This window comes from Siphateles boraxobius, unplaced genomic scaffold, assembly GCF_051911475.1.
Source record: "Siphateles boraxobius isolate OS27281-9 unplaced genomic scaffold, OSU_SipBor_1 25, whole genome shotgun sequence".
NCBI lineage: Eukaryota > Metazoa > Chordata > Actinopteri > Cypriniformes > Leuciscidae > Siphateles > Siphateles boraxobius.
Window position 1 is genome coordinate 35,066,731 of NW_027508866.1, and position 20,770 is coordinate 35,087,500.

At 39.3% G+C, this 20,770-nt stretch overlaps 1 protein-coding gene across 2 annotated transcripts in view; it reads left to right on the plus strand.

Moving 5' to 3' along the window:
* ttc28 (tetratricopeptide repeat domain 28) overlaps nucleotides 1–20,770 on the plus strand; it is a 322,836-nt gene that overhangs the window by 10,216 nt on the left and 291,850 nt on the right. For both annotated transcript variants that reach the window (XM_077243763.1, XM_077243764.1), the window contains exon 2: nucleotides 5,271–5,558. In XM_077243763.1, coding sequence (XP_077099878.1) covers nucleotides 5,271–5,558 — 288 coding nt within the window. The remainder of the gene's footprint in view (nucleotides 1–5,270; nucleotides 5,559–20,770) is intronic.

Sequence of the window (20,770 nt, forward strand, 5' to 3'; positions counted from 1 at the left end):
TGTGTGTGGTCAGTTTACAGCTGTTATTTTTGGCCTGTTGAATGAAGTTGGAGTTGAACATGTGTTCCATATGTTACGTGTTCTGGTGCTGATGAACATTGTGAGGTGTGTTGTCTCAGCTGAAGATGAAGATGACCACCGGCTCCATCTCTGCGCTGGTGCGGACACATTCGTATGTTCAGAATGACCTCCACCAAGACTGTCATTATCTGCCCATAGACAGCGGCCAACATAAAGACGCCTAACACTGTTATCTGTGTCTGGCCAGGGATGGGGTGGAGGTAGATTTAGCCAGAATTTCCTGAAGCTTAAAAACATTTTGGACAAGTTCAAACCACACCAGGGAACTAAATGTTAAAAATGACAATCATAGTGGAAAAAATGTATTTAATGTTGAAAGTGGTGTCATTGTGTGACTATCTTAAAGCAATAATGTTTTTATATTTATATATCATATTATATATTATATGTAAAATATATACAAATTTCCAGGAAATAAGGCACACACGATCAAAATTGCAACACGGATCACATCAGTGTATAATAAATATGTTTTCCGGGGTTAAAGTAGCTGCTATGGTTATTTATATGGTGTATTGGTTTTATTGTATGGCTATTTCTATCCGTTTTATTGTCCATCAGGTGAAAATCAATCAGAGTTCACTTCATAATGTCTGCCACACATGAAACACTTGACTCGACTCATAATTGATTCCAGTTTGTTGTGAATATGTTACTAAGCTAACAACATTATATTCTAGTAAACTTAAATACAAAGCACACACAGTATTGGGTTATATATTTAGTATTTTTTTTATCATTACTTTCCAGTATTGAATGAAATTTTGGGTCCAATTCTCACTACTAACTAACTATTTACTAATCACTTTTGCCTCCTAATTACTGATATTAATAGTTAGTAAGGTAGTTGTTAAGTTTAGGTATTGGGTGGGTTAAGGGATGTAGAATATAATCATGCAAAATAAGACATTAATATGTGTTTTATAAGTAATAATAAACAGCCAACATCCAAATATGCATGATAATAAGCAGTTAATAGTAAGAATTGGACCCTAAACTAAAGTTTTCCCGAAATTTTGAATCAACATCAACAGTGTTTGACATCCTAGATTCATGTTTTCATTGAGCTTAATTGCAGTGCACTCTGGAATTGAAATGGTTTGAAGGATAGGATAAAGGATATATGTGATACTGCCTTAGATTTGGCTAAAAGCAGGTATTTTGAAAGGAAGCATAATGTGTTTGACTACTTATTACATAGGCATGTAAATTATGCCTTAAAAGGGGATTTATATCCTTATATAAGTCTACTAGAATAAGTTTTCATGCTTGAATAATCAAAACCCATTATTTTCCTCATATTCTCCACTGTTGCGGCTCCTCTCTTCCCAGTCTGTCAGTAACGCTCTGTTTAGTTCCTGTCTCTATGAAGCCTCTCCTTCTGAAAAGCACACTGTGCTCTGATTGGTCGGCTGGATCAGTGTGTTGTGATTGGTCGTGCGCATCTAGTGTGTTTGGGAAATGTCCCGCCCCTTACCATAACCACCAGTTTAACACACTACTAACTAACTCAACCAGACCCCTCCCCTTTATTCTGCTTATGAATTATTTAAATGACGTGTTCGTTCCCGGGAGAAACTCAAGACTACAATGGAGGCGTTTCAGGGAGTTCAGAAACACTGACACTGATATAGAGAATAGAGACTTTGTGCTGAGTAACTTACCAGAGCTTTTTCATGCACAAACAGCAACATTATACACTAAAGCAAGAAAATACGTTCAAAAAGAAAAACATAGGGTTTCTCATAGGGTGCTGAATACATATTTTTCTCTGTATTTCTCTGTGACGTTCAGCTGTTTTGCTTCTTAATTTGGTACAAAATTCAGTTTCTCTCACATTTCCTTGCCACTCTTTCTTCCCACTGATGCGCTGTGTGTCTTCCTGCCCATTTTCATTCCTCTCCTTCACTCATGCTGTCGTTCTAGTGCTCCGGCTCTTCCTTTTGGCCTCTCTGGAAGTAATTATCCCTCTGTGCTATCCCAGAATTCCTGCAGAAGGGAAGAGGGGTGTGGCCTGTGTGTGAGATTATAGGCTGGAGTTTCTTTCTTCGCCTGCCGTTTTACTTTCTCTCCCTCTCTCTCTCTCTCTTGCTTTTTCTCTCCGTCTCCATCCCCTCCCTGTTTTTCCCTGTCGCTCTTGGGAATTCTCCAGATGTGAAGCTCTTAGGTGGCTAGTCATAAATTTCCTGCATTCTCTAAAGTCAGCAGGAGCCACTGGTGTGTGTCTCCCCGAGGACTCGACCTCACAGACAAAACAATGAGCGCGGCCTGATGTACAATATAACGGAATATGATATTATTCTGAAATAAATAGCTTTTGCTCAATAAAATTTCATGAACCATTTTGACCCATCTTCCGTCAAGTTATTCTTTGCTGTTATTTGAATTAGACATTTATCAATGTTGTTGGCTGTGCTCACCTAACCGAGGCGTCTCTATTGCACGTCTCTATTGCAAATGTAAAATCATGACCATATCAGCTAATTAGCATTTATCAATATAAATTAAAAATATAATGCATAAACATATTCTAATCTAAGCCTCTTCTTGTCGACTAATGATTTCTGAAGGATCATGTGACACTGAAGACTGGAGTAATTATGCTGAAAATCACATTCCATTTGAATCATTTATTATTTATTTTAAATTTTTAAAATATTTCATAATACTGTTTTTTTTCTGTATGTTTTTTTTTATCAAATAAATGCACCCTTGAAGAGACTTCTTTCAAAAACATGAACAAAACCTTACTGACCGCACACTTTTGAACAATAGTGTAGCTGGATTACATTTCCCCAAAATAACATGTATGAATTGAGTACAGTTTTGGTTCCTCTCATGGTTTCTTCCTCATCTACATAAATATCTTGGAATAATACTTTGTAACAATATGTATATTGTGATAAGCACTACAAATGCATTGACAATTGAATTGAAATTTGTAGTATCAGCCATCATATCAGATATCAGCCTTTTTTTTTATCAGGCATAAGTTCAATTGTATTATACAGTGTTTCCCAACCATTTTTTTTTTTTTTGCCACGGCACAGATTTGATAAGTTAAATATCCCACGGCACACCACTAAGCACTAAAATAACACAATTGCACAAACAAGCATTGCTTCAAAGGGTATATTAAAACTGTATATATTAAAAGTAGTAATCACATTTAATGTGCTTTTTAGCTTTAGTCAGGTATGAACACAATAATAAGGTCTTATAAGTAGATATGATGTTGTTGCTGATGATAAAACAACAAATTGACATGTCACTGCAGACAGAAACCTCGTATTTTTTAAATAATTAAACACGGTCTCATCAAAGTTGGTATTGTGTATTTATATATGGTCAGACACGTGCATGTGTCATTAATATTAACATTCATGACAACCAAGCTCAGAGGTTTTTTACCAACGAATTACAGAGATATTTTGTCCATCACTGGAGTGGCCGTCAGTGCATCACATTACGTTTTCATCAACTTACAGGTTATAAAGTTTATTGTAGCTATGCATGACCTCAGTTTTTCTTGTTGAATGCTTTTGGACAAAATCTTCTCATCATATAAAAAAATAAAGCGTTATGCACAGGATATTTAAAAAAGTATTTTGGCTACAGCTAGACGGCAAATACCAGTCGAAGACTCTTCTCCACTCTATAAATACAAAAAACATTAGCCTTTATAGACATAGGGCCCTATCATACACCCGGTGTAATGCAGCGCCAGGCGCGACACAAGTGTGTTTTGCTAGTTTCAGCCTGACGCAGTTATCATTTTTACATCCTGGGACACGTTGTTAAAATAGCAAATGCATTTGCGCCCATGGGCTGCTGGTCTGGAAACGAGGTGTGTTCAGTCGGCGCGTTGCTATTTTGAGGCAACTGAAATAGATCGCAATATTTTTTTTTTGTTATTTAAAGAGTGCGTTAGTAAAATGCACCTATAGGCGGGTCCACAACGCACGTACACTGTGTCCTGTAGATGGTCTGCTCACGGACTTCAACCTCGCGCACGAGCAGATCCGTTTCCTCTCTGGAGAAGCATTCAGTTTTTCAGCTTGCAAATTCCACCATGTAAATAGGAATCCACCATGGTGCGAGCGCAACTGGCTTTTAAAGGGAATGGGAGACGAGACTCTGATTGGTTTATTTCACGTTAGACCAAAAACACACCCATTACTCATTAAGAGAATAAGACCATGCGCCGGGTGCTCCAACCATTTTTCCCGTCGTTAAACTAGCAAAAGTGGATTCGGACTAAGTGCACTTGCGCTGTGCGCTTTAGACCCATGCACTTAAATTGTTAAAATAGGGCTCATAGTGTTTCTTGAGTAAAGAAAAACCTCTCACAGCACACTAATGTGGTTCGGAAACACTGATGTAGTGTTTCTGTCATAGTGTTTGCTGTGGTGACATTCTGTTCTTAGAGCCTTTCATAAGGGTTGTACTTTTGAGCTTTGTGTTTTTTTTCAAGGCTTTCCTTCGTACTCTGAAGGAGATTAAGAAGAAAGGTTTCTTTGCGATCGCTTTGTGCTTAACCCTGCCAATATAACCCTAAAACCCTGCAAATCTGCTTTGCTACATGTTGAACACAACTGAACTGAACACGAGTCAACATCTCTTTTAATGAAATGGGTTATGTTTTGTACTTTTCCCTCTCTAGTCCACTTATAATGTTAATCAAGATGCACCAAAAGCAGTTCATCACCCTTTCTCTGACATGTTTTAAACAAAAACAAAACTGTTTTTAAGACTTTATGTAAATAACTCAAATAATAATTTTGTGCAGCTCAATGCAGCTTTTATTTGATCAAATAGACAATAAAAAAAGTAAAATTGTGAAATATTATTACCGTTTCAAATAACTGTTTTCTATGTGATTTTAAACTGTAATTTATTCTGAATTTTCAGCATCATTACTCCAGTCTTCAGTGTCACATGATCCTTCAGAAATCAGTATAATATGATGATTATAAGAAACATTTCTTATCATCATCAATTGTGAAAACAGTCATGCTGCTTCATATTTTTATAGAAAACATGATACTTTTTTAAGGATTTTGAAATATTTTAAATGGGCATTTAAAGCCTTCTTGCTGCATAAAAGTATTAATTTATTTAAAAAAAAAAAAGCTTTAATGATCTAAATCTTCTAATGCATCTCCCTGATGTGTGTTCTTCCTGGTCAGTTTGGTCTGTTTGGACCGCGAGCACTGGGCAGGGCCGTTCACGCTGCAGCCGAGGGCCCGGGACTCACTAAGGCAGAGTTCATGGAGAAGGTTCGGCAAAGCAACGAGTCCTGCCAGCTGGGAGACTTCCAGACGGCTGTGAAGCTGTACGGTGAAGCTCTGCGCGCCGATCCACAGAACTGCATCCTTTACAGCAACCGCTCAGCCGCCCACCTCAAACTGGGCCAGTACCAGACCGCCCTTGACGACGCCGTCAAAGCCCGCCTCCTCAACCCTAAGTGGCCCAAGGTGAGTTTGTGGGCGGGGCTGCATATCATTTGTGAAGACGTCCCTCGACGCTCCACAGTTGTTGTTCAGTCGTCGTGTGCTTTATACACTGTTATTCTATTTTCTTACTGAGAATTTTGTCTTGTTTTCCAGTACAGATTCTTTAAAGTCCCCCTGTGGTAAAAATCAAGTTTTTAATGTTGTTTATGTCTTTGTGGTGTTTTAAATATGCTTTAAGACAAACCATGTGTAAATTCATAAGTCGAGTACCATTGAATGAGTATTTTCTCAAATACATAGACAGTCTAAAAAACATGGTTTGAAATCGCTGGTGTTTCTGATGTCACAAACTACCTTGTAACCAATCAGATCAATGAGTGGATCTCTGAGCTGCTGTGAGTGAGTGGAGGCGGGGCTCATTTGCATATTAATAGAACCGCGTATACTAAATGAGGCAAGGGTGTAGAGTTGCATTCAAGATATTTTTAGGACATTTTTTATCAAGGAAAAAACTTTAAATATGTAATTTTGGTGATCAAAGATGAGTTTTAAGAGATAAAAGTATTGCCTACAGGGGGACTTAAAGTCACCATGAAATCGAAACTGACTTGACTCCAAAAATTATAGAATATTGCATTTATTTATTATAAATGATGACGTTTCTTTTATTCATATGCCTCATAATCTTTAATCAAAACATCCTCTTGCAGCATATCTTCTCTTCTCTGATTTCGAGGGCGGGGCAACCTGTCACACGCATGAGATCCACCAATAGCAAACCGCAAACATCCAATCAATTCCCCACAGACGAAATCAAGCCCCGCCCAGATTTGTTCTCATTCCAGAAGCCTTTTTAGTTGGATATACGATACAATAGGGAATAAAAGACTATCGCAACTTCTGTTGCAGATAATTTAACTTTAATTTGTGCTTAAAATATCTGCAAGTGGGCTCAGAAAAATAATCTTGTATTATGCATACACTCACATATTTTCAATGGATTTTTCAAGTAGATCTATCTTTATACAAGAATGTTTAGATATTTGTACTGGAAAACAAGACAAAAATACTTGTAGAATTTCTTTTGTTTGCAGTGAACTGTTTTATTCCTCAGCTCAGAGAAGAAGAGATCCTCGCTATCGCCCATGCTTTATTTGTGTGTTTGTTTCTTTAGCATTCTTGCAGGTAAAGCAAGCAGAGAGCTTGAGATTTTGCCAAATTGCCTCTTTGCTTAACATTTCTCAGCTGTGATGTTAACAGACACTCACAGCAGAACATCACAGCAAAGTCAGCGTCTGAAAAATGATCTCAGTCGTGGCCTTGCGGCAGGAGCTCGTCCGCTCTTGGCTTCGGGAAAAGTGCTCGCTGTGATGGACTTACTATCAAACAACACCATTTTCTAAATGCACTCATACAGCTACAAGTATAAAGTAGTAAAGCAAATTAATTAAAGTGAGAGTTTAATTAGATGGATTCAGTGATGTATAGTTGCCACAAAACATGCATGTCTGATTTTATTTACCAGCTTTATGTAACGAGTTGTGGTTCTGGATCATTACGTTTAATTCCAGTTTTAACAGATCACCCGTGTTTGTTAAATTCTTCAGTCATTGCTGGCTAATTGGCTGATATTTGGACATTTTATTAGCATTGGTAAGAAACTGCTGCGTTAGTTTCTTGTGTCAATGAATTATAAACATTTTTTGTTATGCTTTTGTGAGCTTGAGTGGATATCGTGTAAAAATAAGTGTTTGATTCATTTCAGCACTTAGAATTATGGCGAATTTTATATTATTTGCCATCATTTACATTTAGTGTCTGCTGTTGAAAAACCTGTTTGTATGTTGTTGGACTACTTTTCAAAAGTTTGGGGTCACTGTTTTTTAATTAAAATTATACTTTTATTCAGCGAGGACGCAATTGTCACAGCAAAGACATTTCTAAAGATTTCTTTTTCAAATAAAATGCTCTTCTTTTGAACTTTCTATTCATCAAAGAGTCCTGGAAATTTTTTTTTTTATCACGGTTTCCCCTAAAATATAGCAGCACAACTGTTTTCAACATTGATAATAATCATAAATGTTTCTTGAGCAGCAAATCATCATATTAGAATGATTTCTGAAGGATCATGTGACACTTAAGACTGGAGTAATGATGCTGAAAATTCAGCTTTGATCACAGGAATAAATTACATTTTATAATATATTCACATAGAAAACAGTTATAAATTGTAATAACATTCCACAATATTACAGTTTTTACTGTATTTTTGATTAAATTAATGCAGCTTTGGTGAGCAGAAGAGACAAAAGCATTCAAATATCTCACCGACCCCAACATTTTGAACGTGGATTAAGTGGAAGTGAATGTAGTGGATTAAGTCCTGATGTCTCACTCATACTGGTATTGGATGTTTGTAGCCCAATGGTTCAGTTCTGCTAATACAAACGTTGCAGCTTCAATCTTAAGCAGGTTTGACATAGTAACTGTAGAGTTGTTGAAATCCTGCTCATATCTGATGACTCCTGTGTTAAGTCTGTACTGCAACACTTAAGGCCATTGCACACTGAGTCCGAAATTCGCATCCGAAATTTTCACACGTAAAAAAAAAAAAATTTGACCACGTTATGTCAATCATGCTAGCACACTGCCTCCAAAACTTTCGTCCGTCATAAAAAAAACGGATCGGGTTCGATTTTCTGCGTTTTTCGCATCTGTAGCAAGCAGTTTGAATGGTGTTTTGACAGTTCAGAGCCACCGAATTACGAAAAAAACACATACGAAGATTTCGGACTCAGTGTGCAAGGGCCTTTAGTGTATTATCAAATCAAATTTTATTTATAAAGCACATTTAAAATCAACCTTGGTTGGCCAAAGTGCTGTACATGAAAGAAAAACAGAGATAAAGATTAAGACAAAAGCACAATAGAACTACAAAGAGTAGAAAGCACAAGAAGAAAAGATGAGTTTTAAGCCTGGATTTGAATTCAGTTAATGTGGAAGCGGTTCTAACATGTAGTGACAGAAGATGTTGATCTGTAGACCGAAGGGATCTGGGTGGATTGTGAGGTACAACCAAATCAGAAAGATATTTGGGGGCTTGATTGGATCGGGCTTTGTAGGTGAAAGTTAAGATTTTAAAATCAATTCGATATCGGACTGGCAGCCAGTGTAGAGAGCGCAGAATTGGGGTAATATGATCACGTTTACTGCTGCCGGTGAGCAAACGGCCAGCCGTGTTTTGGACCATTTGCATCCGAGAAATTGCAGACTGAGGGAGCCTGACATATAGTGAGTTGCAGTAGTCCAATCTTGTGGAAATAAAAGCATGAATGACTGTCTCAAAGCTGTCTCTACTTAAAAATGTTTTAACTTTGGCTAGCCGGCGAAGATGATAAAAACTAGAGCTGCCTGTGCTATTAATTTGTTTATTTAATTTAAGACTTAGCTTTTATTATCTTGCTATCAAGATAAAATCCCAAATTCTTAACATTGGTTGTAAGGTGTGGTGTGAGGGTTCCTAGGTTGGTACAATTACCGTTAGAGAGCTCATTTGGACCAAATAGTATGATTTGGGTTTTGTCGTCATTCAATAGCATGAAATTATTTGAAAGCCACAGTTTAAGTTCATAAAGACATGCATCTAATCTCTCAAGTACCTGGCTGTCTTTGTGTTTTATTGGTATGTAGATTTTGGTGTCACCCGCGTAACAGTGTTTTGCGTAACAATAACCCAAATCTACTCATGATAGTTCCTAGGGGTAACATGTACAGAGAGAATAATAGAGGTGCCAGAACGGATCCCTGGGGCACACCACAGGTAAGGTGGGTCGCTGAGGATGTTTGTGCACCTATATTGACTGAAAAACTTTGAGTACCGTGCCAGTGATACCAATTGACCGCTCCAGTCGAGATAAAAGGATCTTATGGTCGACAAAATCAAATGCTGAGCTCAGATCTAATAGCACTAAGGCAACTGTTTCCCCAGCGTCAGTAGTCATGAGAATGTCATTGAGGACTTTTAGAAGAGCAGACTCCGTGCTGTGAAGGGGTTTGTAGCCAGACTGAAAGATGTCAGAGATAGAGTGAGTGAATGGATAATTCTGCAGCTGAATAAAAACAGATATTTCGAGAATTTTGGATATGAAAGGTAGGTTAGATATCGGGATATAGTTCTCGTATACAGTAGGATCAAGTGAAGGCTTCTTGAGAATGGGAGTCACAGCGGCGGCTTTAAAACAGTCTGGTACAGTTCCAGTCGCAAGAGAATTGTTGCTAATGTTCAGGATGTCAGATCCAACAGTATCGATAACCAGTTGCTTGTATTTTAAGTTGCTTTGGATAAAAATTAATGTTTAAAATATCACTTTTTGAGCTGGGCGGCCCACACATATTTTATGGAATCTAGTCATAAGTATTTTGTTATAATGCAAACAGGAGGATATTGAAATATCCTTTCCTCATTCATAAACAGTGGGGGCCTCAATGCTCCGGGAGTGAAACGCTTTGCTCATACATGAGTGGTACATCGGTTTGGTCTCGCTCTGACCACACACAATCCTCTCCTCCCCGGCCTAAAGCACATGTGGCAAAACCCAAACGTTAACCTCGGCATGCTCAGATGCCCGTCTTCTGCACACTGACTCTTCATTTGCTGCACGGACACAGAAAGGCGGGACTTTTTCGTTTGGCTCAGAGAAAATAACAGAAATATGGGTTCCTTTTTACTAAACCAAAATGTGTGAAATTGTTTTGTTTATGAGCTGCAGGTGTTTGAACTAACCAGCGCCACAAGTGACGAGCTCGGGTCTGAGAGCTCTGCCAGGGAGGATTGTGGGAACGAGCGGGCCGTATCGGAGAGACCGTTCTTCCTTTTGGAACAGAATAGGAGGAAGTTGTGGGTGTGGGGCCGAGCTGCTGTTTTGTTGTGGAAATCCTGAAGGAGTTCGCCAGCAAACTTGTGCTGCGAGGACAATAGCAGAAATCCTCAGACTTTACAGGCCTGAAATGCTGCAGTTTTGCCCCGTTACTCGTTTCCAGAGCATTTCTGCCAAAAAAAGTCTCATAAAAACGCAAATAAGCAAACAAATATGTTATGACTTTCCCTATAAATAAAAATTGTATAGTTTCTCTTTCAGGGACCTAATGAAGTATAAACTTTGTCTCAGATGTCTCTTTAAAAAAAATCTAAATAGTAATTGACTGTTTATATAGAGTAAAAATATTTCTATTTAATTTCATATAAATGCTGTTCTTTCTATTCATCAAAGAATCCTTAAAAAATATGTATCAAGGTTTTCACAAAAACATGAACTGTTGATAATAAGAAATGTTTAGAATGATTTCTGAAGGATCATGTGACACTGAAGACTGGAGTAATGATGCTGAAAATTCAGCTTTGATCACAGGAATATATTACACTTTATTATATAGTCATATGGAAAATGTTTTACTGTATTTTTGCACAAATAAATGAAGCCTTGATAAGCAGAAGAGACATCTTTCAAAAACATTAAAAACTCTTACTGAGCCCAAACATTTTAATGTTAGTTTATGCAATTTTATAGTCAGTTTTATATAATTCATGCAAAAGCCAAAGGCTTAAATAACATGATGAAAACAATTACTGATGTAGTATAAATGGTGCAGAAGACTTTTTCTCGGTAATTAAGTCTTGATAGAATTTGTTGAGAAATGTTTTATAGGTAAAATTGAGATCTGTGTCTTTTGATAGCAGAATTTGATAACAGATTGAGACCCGGTTGAAACCCTATAGAGAAATCTGATACACGGGAGACTTTGGCAAAATCATAATTTGCTCTCTATTTAATCTCATCGCTGTCTAGGATAAACAACATAGATATCAAGTAGATTTTAAACAGATTTTTTTCAGTGTGTTTGATGATATTTGGAAACTTCAGACATTTAAAAACATCTGAAAGACTTAGATGATGTTAGATATAAAATGTCAAAGCATGTGTCATGTATTTTAAAGTGAGACACTTTACAAGAACGAAATTGATGCGTGTATGGTTTGAAAACAAAAACAACAGATCTAGTGTTGCGGCACCAGTTGATTAAGTCATTGAGCAAAAATAAAGACAATCAGAAAAGATGTTGCCTCGTTTGCGCGCAGATACAGACACTTGATCTACTGAAAGGCATGCAGATGTTTTCAAGTGTTTGTTTTTGTAATCTGTAATAATTCTGGGCTTGTGTTTACACCTCTGAATCTCTCTTCTATGTAAGGAAAAGAGACACGGTAGACATTAAAATGTCCTTGTTGTGAGGAAACTTGTTCAATGAGCCAGTACTTCACACCTGACAGCCATGCAACAGAATGATCAACTGTTTGTAAGTCCTTGTGTTGATGTTCTTGCTCTCCGTCACACACTCAACCCTTTCTGAGAGGCCACGGCGAGTGATGAATGTGAAGAGAAGGCAAATGAACGCAGACGAGTGTCGCTTCATCAGCATTCTCCTGCCAGAGCTCGAGGACGCTGAAAGACTTTAGTGTTTTTATCTGTATTTATGTGTCGTTTCAAGTGTTTGTGCCGACAGAGATGCAGATTCAGTATGTTTTGAGTTTACCTCTCATGATAAGATGACATGGTGGCAGAGCTGGGCGGTATGACTGTAAGAACTCTATAATCATATTGTACAGCCTTGTAAATTAATATATATATATATATATATATATATATATATATATATATATATATATATATACACACATATATATATATATATATATATATACATATATATAGTATTATTAAATATTATATTTAATTTTTATTTCATATTTTATATATATATAATTGATGATAAATATTATTTAATTATATTTAACGTCTACAAGGATATTTAATACTTTTTTCAATAAATTATTTACTATGCATCAATATAACTGTAGTAAGTAATAAATAGCAATATATTCCTGCATATATTTTTACTTGAACATTTCAAGGCATGCAAATTACTAAATGAAGTGATGAAGCAAATGTATCGGTAAAACCCATTCATTGAAAGAATTGATTCGTGGCAATGAATCGTAATGGCCTATTGGTGAAATCTTTAGGAAAAATTGGCCAAATAAAAAACACTCACAATATTAGTACATTTTGTATCAGCAACAAATTAATGTTGAAAATGTGTTAATACATAGTAGTGGCCAAAAGTGAAGTCCGGCCTAGGAAAATTGACAACTTCATCCTTTATTCAAATATTATTAAAAATTAGTTATAGATTTTGTAAGCATTTTACGTAGTTGTGCTTGAAGTGTATTGTTTTAATTGTGATGATAATGCAATGAAACATGACAAAATTGTGACATAATTTTTGGCCAGCTGTCATACAAAGAAATTAAAATGAACCCTTTCAAAAACAAGAGAGAACCAATAAAATATTAATAACTGATTATGTTGTAGTCAAAGTGAGCTTTTTGTTTTTATATGCATTTGTTTTTGCATGGTAAAATAAAACCTGTAGCTGTAGTTTGCCCTTTTTTTTACCAAATAATTTTCTCAGATAAATACCTTAACCTATTTCAGTGTTTTGTTCTTCCCTCATTTTTAAATTATTTAAATAAATAAAACATTTTCCTCATATTTTGTTGGTTGAATCAAACTCATAGGTACATTAAAAACAAATAATCCCTCTTCACTTCTGGCCACTGCTGTATATTTCCTATATTGCCAAGGCTTATTACCCGAGTGCTTGCATCGTAATGGCCTGCCGTAGCGCAGTGCAGCGGAGTGAAGATACATGGAGGTGACGTGCAGGACAGGGTCGACGTAGCAATACTCCTGCTGTTTCATCCGGCGGGGTCGCGAGCTGAGGTCACCTTTAATTAAAGCTCAATAACAGCGGTCGCTCTGAGAAGGCTATTTACTTCTGTCAGCGCCTCCTCCTCCTCCCAGCCTCGCATAGATGTCCATGTTGGCACAACGACTGTGTTCTGCCCCTTTAGAGGGCCCATGGGAAGGAGAACACTGTGGGAGCAGCGCTGTGCCTCCAAACATGTGCGCCAGCGACACAAAAACACACTGAAAAGCCTTGCAGTCGCTCGCCGTTGTTTTTAGCCTTTATCCTTTTAAATGCCAGTTTGTGCTCTTTTTTAACTCTTTGTCATTTAGATGGAGAGTTCCGGGCTGAAAGCGATTTTCTTAGAGGACGTCTAGACTAATTTTTCCCCCGCATTCCCCGCGAGTTATCCCTTTGAATAGCTTTTATTAAAAAACTCCCAGCCGCTGTTTCTTTCTGCTTGGTTGCTAGGCTGAAGTTTTCGAGCTTTTAAACCTGCAGGTATGCGAAAACTGCGAAAGTCTCACACCTGGCTGATGCTCCGGGGGGGCGTTGCGACTTCAAAGCACCGATAATTCATGCAGATTCACCCTGTCTGTCTTTATTTCTTAAATCTGATTCCGTCCGTTCCCTTCGCAGGACTGGCGCTGATCAAAGACAGACGCCGTGGACGTGTTGTTCAAACACAGACTGAGGGATTATGCATGAACTGGTGTATGAATGCAAATTCGAAGCATGCAATGACTTGCAATTTTAAGATCAATGCACAGCGGGATGACGCCGCTCACCTGTTTTTAAGCTCTGAGGGATCTTGTAAGGATGCTTTGATAAAGAAGTCATGCAATGCTAGTTCAGAGGCTAGCTGGGCGATGCATCTGATATCAGCGATCTTACCACAAGGTCATATTAAAATGGGGAATATTGTGTATATCGTGATCATGTTAAAAGTTTCAGCCAGATTTACTCCCCTTTTTTGTCTTATGACTGTGACAGTTGATAGATGCAGCTTACAAAGGCAGTTTTGAACGCCGATCTTGCAAACTTTTGTTTTTGCACCAATCTTGGTTTTTCATGGCCGGTTTCGATCTTGATGGCGATTCTGATGCACTTTTTTATTTTTTGGGGGGTTAATCTGTACTTTGACTGTTCAGAAATATGGCCACAAAAAATATATGTAGCCATTTGAAATTAGAGGCGTCTACTGCATTTTAATCACAATCCAAACAAAGATGCTTCGCATATGTGGCAAGAGCAGTTGTTTTTGATTTAAATTGGATTGTATCGTTTCCAGATTTAAAGCAAAAACAGAATAGTCTGACTTAAGCTTTGTGAAATTATGCTACATTAAATAAACCTGCACAAAACAAAACCAGCAAACGGACTGAATGAAAAATCGAATACACTCTATGTCAGTAGGTGGCGCTTATGAAACCGCAGCCTGTAAAAGGACTGTAAAAAAATACACAATGTGTCTCAACTCCTTTCCACTGTAGAAATATGAAGTCGTTGTAGTAGAAGAAATGGCCAGTGACATCTTGGGCCGATTACGCTGTTTGGAGCCCGAGCCCACTGGAGCCGCACAACTGTCAATCATGACGTTACACCCCGTTTTTATAGCATCAAACAACTAACTAAAAGCAAACTTATTGAAAAAACGAAGACTTGAACATGCGTCTGTGTGATAAGAACTGCCTAAAATGACAGAAACCATCTGTGAAGTGTAATTGGATTCCCATTGGATTATGTGGAGAGGGTGGGGTTTATGACCTGTACTGCAGCCAGACACCAGGGGGCGCTCGAAGTGTCTTCACATTTCAGGTTTTGTACAGCAAACTTGAGCTGCATCCGCAATCGTAGACTTTCCTACTATATAGTAGGCATAAAACAGTACTCACTACTCATAAAACAGTAGGCAAAAAGTACCCGGATGAACTACTACTTCCTCTGGCGAGATTCTGAAGTGTGAATATAATGGACACTTTAATATCCCATGATGCCTCGGGAGAGGATTTGAGAATGGCACTGAAACAATGCAACTGATGCTGGTGGGTCATATGATAATGACAACATGGCAAATGCAGTATGTCCAGATTACATTCATCTTACACACATACTGTATAGATCATACTTTTTTTATCGTCCGTGAAGTAATTACTTGTTCAAAATAAGTACCTACTCGATAGAGTATGCGATTTCGGACACAGCCTTTTTGTTTACATCACGTTTAACAGCGTTGAGCTTTGTAGACAATCACAGACATGTTCTTTGAGTGTCGAACGCAAGGACCAATCAGATGTTTAAGTTAGTCAGTGATGCATCCACTAACTGGAGCTCAAAACACTGGAGGTTTCGTTCAGCGTATACTCACTTAAAAGTCTGATACTGTATGTCAAAGTCGATCTGTGCATTAAGTGCAAACAAATAGACCTGCATTTGTATTAACTAAGATTAATAAATGCTTTAGAAGTATTTGTCATTGTTAGGTTTTGAACCTTATTGTAAAAGTTTTCCCAAATATTGATATATAGAGTATTTGGAAAAATATAGATCTTTAGTTATATCGCCCAGCCCTATTTCAGAGTAATAGGGTTAAGCAAATATAGAAGTTATTTTATAGCTGTTAAAATGATTTCTTAGTGTTTAAAAACCTCCTGAGTCATGGTAAAGTCACTGTAATGTATGGCCTTTTATAAATACTAGCTAGTCTAGGGATTTCTGCTACAGCGCTTCAATCGACAATCATCTTGTCGTGAAACTCAAGAAGTTGTCTGGTCTTTAATATGAAGGAAATTCCATTCAGATCACAGTATTAGCATGAACAGAGCGAACATGTCATGTGTTTTGAATTCGAAGTGCCTTATGCAATCGAAACGTCCCTCTCTAAAGTCTTGATTCATTGTTGTGAGTCTGGGAAGATCTTTAGACCTTCTCTTCTCCACTCAGGATGCAAAAGCAACAGACCACAGGGCCGTTTTCCCATGATGCACTGCTCAAGCTACTCTTGACGTCTCTGGCACCCTGTTCTTATAAAGCAATATTCAGACCACACCATAATCTTCTCCTCAGGGAAGCGCGTTGAAAAGTGGGGTCCACGTTAATGACACGCAAGCATGGCATTTGCTGCACTAGAAACACTAGAGCTCAAATCTCCAGAGATCTAGTTATGATATACACTGGGACATTTAAATTCAGGTCATACTGAAGAGGGATGTGCAAAACATATTTTAGAAACTAGTTGGTAAATTGACTGGTTTATCTTAAGAAAGGCACAAATCTGAAGATATATACAGTATATACAGTAAGCACAGACCTTCAGATGATTGACTGTGGCGAGATTAATCGAAATAATCATTGCATTAAGCCACATTGTGATTTTTGGCTTTGAGTTTTAAATATTTAATATTTTTTAATACTGTAATATTATTATTATTATTACTAAAAGACTAAAAGTTATTATTACTATTATTATTACTTTCATGTCATGACCATGAAAAATAAATAAATAAACTATTTTTTACTATACTTCCACTACTACTAAATAAAAATTATTATAAATTTCCATCCATCCATCTTCTTCCGCTTATCCGGGGCCTGGTCGCGGGGGCAGCAGTCTAAGCAGAGATGCGCAGACTTCCCTCTCCCCAGACACTTCCTCCAGCTCATCCGGGGGGACACTGAGGCGTTCCCAGGCCAGCCGGGAGACATAGTCCCTCCAGCGGGTCCTAGGTCTTCCCCGGGGTCTCCTCCCAGTGGGACGTGCCCGGAACACCTTCCCGGGAAGGAGTCCAGGAGGCATCCGAAACAGATGCCCGAGCCATCTCGGCTGACCCCTCTCGATGTGGAGGAGCAGCGGCTCTACACTGAGCTCCTCCCGAGTGACCGAGCTTCTCACCCTATCTCTAAGGGATCGCCCAGCAACCCTGCGGAGAAAGCTCATTTCGGCCGCCTGTATCCGGGATCTTGTCCTTTGGGTCATGACCCAAAGCTCATTTAGTATCTTGAACTTTTTAGTGTAGTATCATAGGTGAGAGTAGGAACGTAGATTGACCGGTAAATCGAGAGCTTCGCCTTGCGGCTCAGCTTCTTCTTTACCACGACAGACCGGTACATCTACTACATTACTGCAGAAGCTGCACCGATCCGTCTGTCAATCTCCCGTTCCATCCTTCCCTCACTCGTGAACAAAACCCCAAGATACTTAAACTCCTCCACCTGAGGCAGGAACTCTCCACTAACCTGAACCAGAAATTCTGTCCATAAAAGTTATGAATAGAACCGGCGACAAAGGGCAGCCCTGCCGGAGTCCAACATGCTCCGGAAGAAGTCTGACTTACTGCCGGCAATGCGAACCAAGCTCCTGCTTCGGTTATACAGGGACCGGACAGCCCTTAGCAAAGGACCCTGGACACCATACTCCCGGAGCAACTTTCACAGGCCGCCGCGGGGGACACAGTCGAATGCCTTCTCCAAATCCACAAAGCACATGTGGATTGGTTGGGCAAACTCCCATGAACCCTCCAGCACCCTGTTGAGGGTATAGAGCTGGTCCAGTGTTCCACGGCCTGGAAGAAAACGGCACTGTTCCTCCTGAATCCGAGGTTCCACTATCGGCTGTATTCTCCTCTCCAGTACCCTGGCATAGACTTTCCCAGGGAGGCTGAGAAGTGTGATCCCCCTGTAGTTGGAGCACACCCTCCGGTCCCCCTTCTTAAAAAGAGGGACCACCACCCCGGTCTGCCATTCCAGAGGCACTGTCCCCGACCGCCACGCGATGCTGCAGAGGTGTGTCAGCCAAGACAGCCCCACAACATCCAGAGACTTGAGGTACTCAGGGCGGATCTCATCCACCCCCGGTGCCTTGCCACCGAGGAGTTTACTGACAACCTCGGTGACTTCAGCTAGGCTGATGGACGAGTCCACCTCTGAGCCCTCAGCCTCTGCTTCCTCAATGGAAGACGTGACGACGGGATAGAGGAGATCCTCGAAGTTTTCCTTCCACCGTCCGACAATATCCCCTGTTGAGGTCAACAGCTGCCCACGTCCACTGTAAACAGCACTGTTAGGGCACTGCTTCCCTCTCCTGAGGTGCCGGACAGTTTGCCAGAATATCTTCGAGGCCAGCTGATAGTCCTTCTCCATGGCCTCACCGAACTCCTCCCAGACCCTAGTTTTTGCCTCCACAACCACCCGGGCTGCAGTCTGCTTGGCCTGCCGGTACCCGTCAGCTGCCTCCAGGAGTCCCACAAGCCAACCAGGCCCGATAGGACTCCTTCTTCAGCTTGACGGCATCCTTTACTTCCGGTGTCCACCACCGGGTTCGGGGATTGCCGCCTCGACAGGCACCAGAGACCTTACGGCCACAGCTCCGAGCAGCCGCTTCGACAATGGAGGTGGAGAACATGGTCCACTCAGACTCAATATCTCCAGCCTCCCTCGGGATCTGGTCGAGGCTCTGCCGGAGGTGGGAGTTGAAGATCTCTCTGACAGGAGACTCGGCCAAACGTTCCCAGCAGACCCTTACAGTACGCTTGGGTCTGCTGAGTTGGTCCAGCTTCCTCCCCCGCCATCGGATCCAACTTACCACCAGGTGGTGATCAGTTGACAGCTCCGCCCCTCTCTTCACACGAGTGTCCAAGACATACGGCCGCAGGGCAGATGAAACGACCACAAAGTCAATCATCGACCTACGGCCTAGGGTGTCCTGGTGCCACGTGTACTGATGGACACCCTTATGCTTGAACATGGTGTTCGTTATGGACAAACTATAACTAGCACAGAAGTCCAATAACTGAACACCACTCGGGTTCAGGTCAGGGGGGCTGTTCCTCCCAATCACGCCCCTCCAGGTGTCCCTGTCGTTGCCCACGTGGACGTTGAAGTCCCGCAGTAGAACGACGGAGTACGGAGCACTTTCCAGCACCCCTCCCAGAGAACCCAAGAAGGCCGGGTACTCTGCACTGCCGTTTGGCCTGTTTTTTAAAAAAATATTTATTTATTTATTTTATAAATTTGTTTTTGAATAAAAATAAACATTGTAAGATTTCACTCTGAAAATTTTTAGATTTATTAAAAATACAACAATAATAACAATAATGATGTCACAGATCCCGCAATATCAAAACGAGCTGTTTTCGGAGCTTGATTAAATAAATGCTTTGTTTATAATGAGGATGTTTATATATATATATATATATATATATATATATATATATATATATATATATATATATTTTATATTTTTTTATTTTTTTATTTATATGAATTTGTTTTTGAATAAAAAAAAACATTGTAATATTTCACTCTGAATTTTTAGATTTAGGACGTTTTAAGGAGGACGTTTTAAGCTATGAAACTTGCAGGACTAATGTTACAAAAGACCTCTTACAGTATTATGTCAAAAGATCAAGGCAAATTTGATTTCTCATGTCATGACACCTTTAATTTCGTTTCAGCCAACTAGTTAACCACCCTAACCCATCTGTAATATTTAATTATTAAATGAAGTGCTTTCTTCATTTTTGAGATGTTTGTTGTTCAATGAAGCCTTTTTAAACTATATTTGAGGCTGTATTGTTTTCCTAGTTCACAGACTGCAGAAACAGACGCTTATGAAATAAATTCAAGCCCTGTAAATATCATCATAAGCTTTGGATTTCTGCTCTTCTCTGCATTTCATTTTGCTCCTTTTTCGCCCATTGGGTTCCTCATTTTCAATTTACATATTCACAAAGCGGCCCTGAAGTGCTTTGTTGGATGAATAAACTAAAACAGTCCAGTCTGTTGTGCAGAAGAGCTTTATATCGACTCTACACAGCCATGTTTGTGCGAGTTCTCGGCCCCTTTCATGTTAATGGGGCCCTCGAGGCCGAAAGTGTCCTAGACGGCACTGCTATGCAGACTTTGTGTCCTCTCGCTCAGTTTTACATCCATTGCCACATGGGTGAAGCCAAATCCTGGCAGTTCAGGCACTCGTGACTGAATGAACCGACTCTTAGATTCTTTCTAAGAGAGAAATTGCACTGAGGTGCTTAAAAGTTCCTTTGTGACGAAGCCAAGCATTCAAAAGGTGATTTATTGTTTTTAGAAGGATGTAAACACGTCAGGTTCGCTCATATGAGCGGTATGCTAATGCAACTAGCAGCTAGCTGTATCATGTACTGAACGCATTCATGCCAGTGTCTTGTTATATGTTTTATTGATGGGTAATCGGTTCATGTCATGCTACGTCATCAAAGGGCTTACAGTTGTAAGATTCAAACTAGCATAAGGAAAAAAACTCTTGAAACATGTCAAGAATATGTCTCATATTTCACTTACATATTTTTTATAAATTAATAAAATTATAAAAAATCATAGTTTGGCACTTTTATTATCTTATTATTATTTGTTTAATACTGTACATACACACATGTAGAAATAGTAGGTGT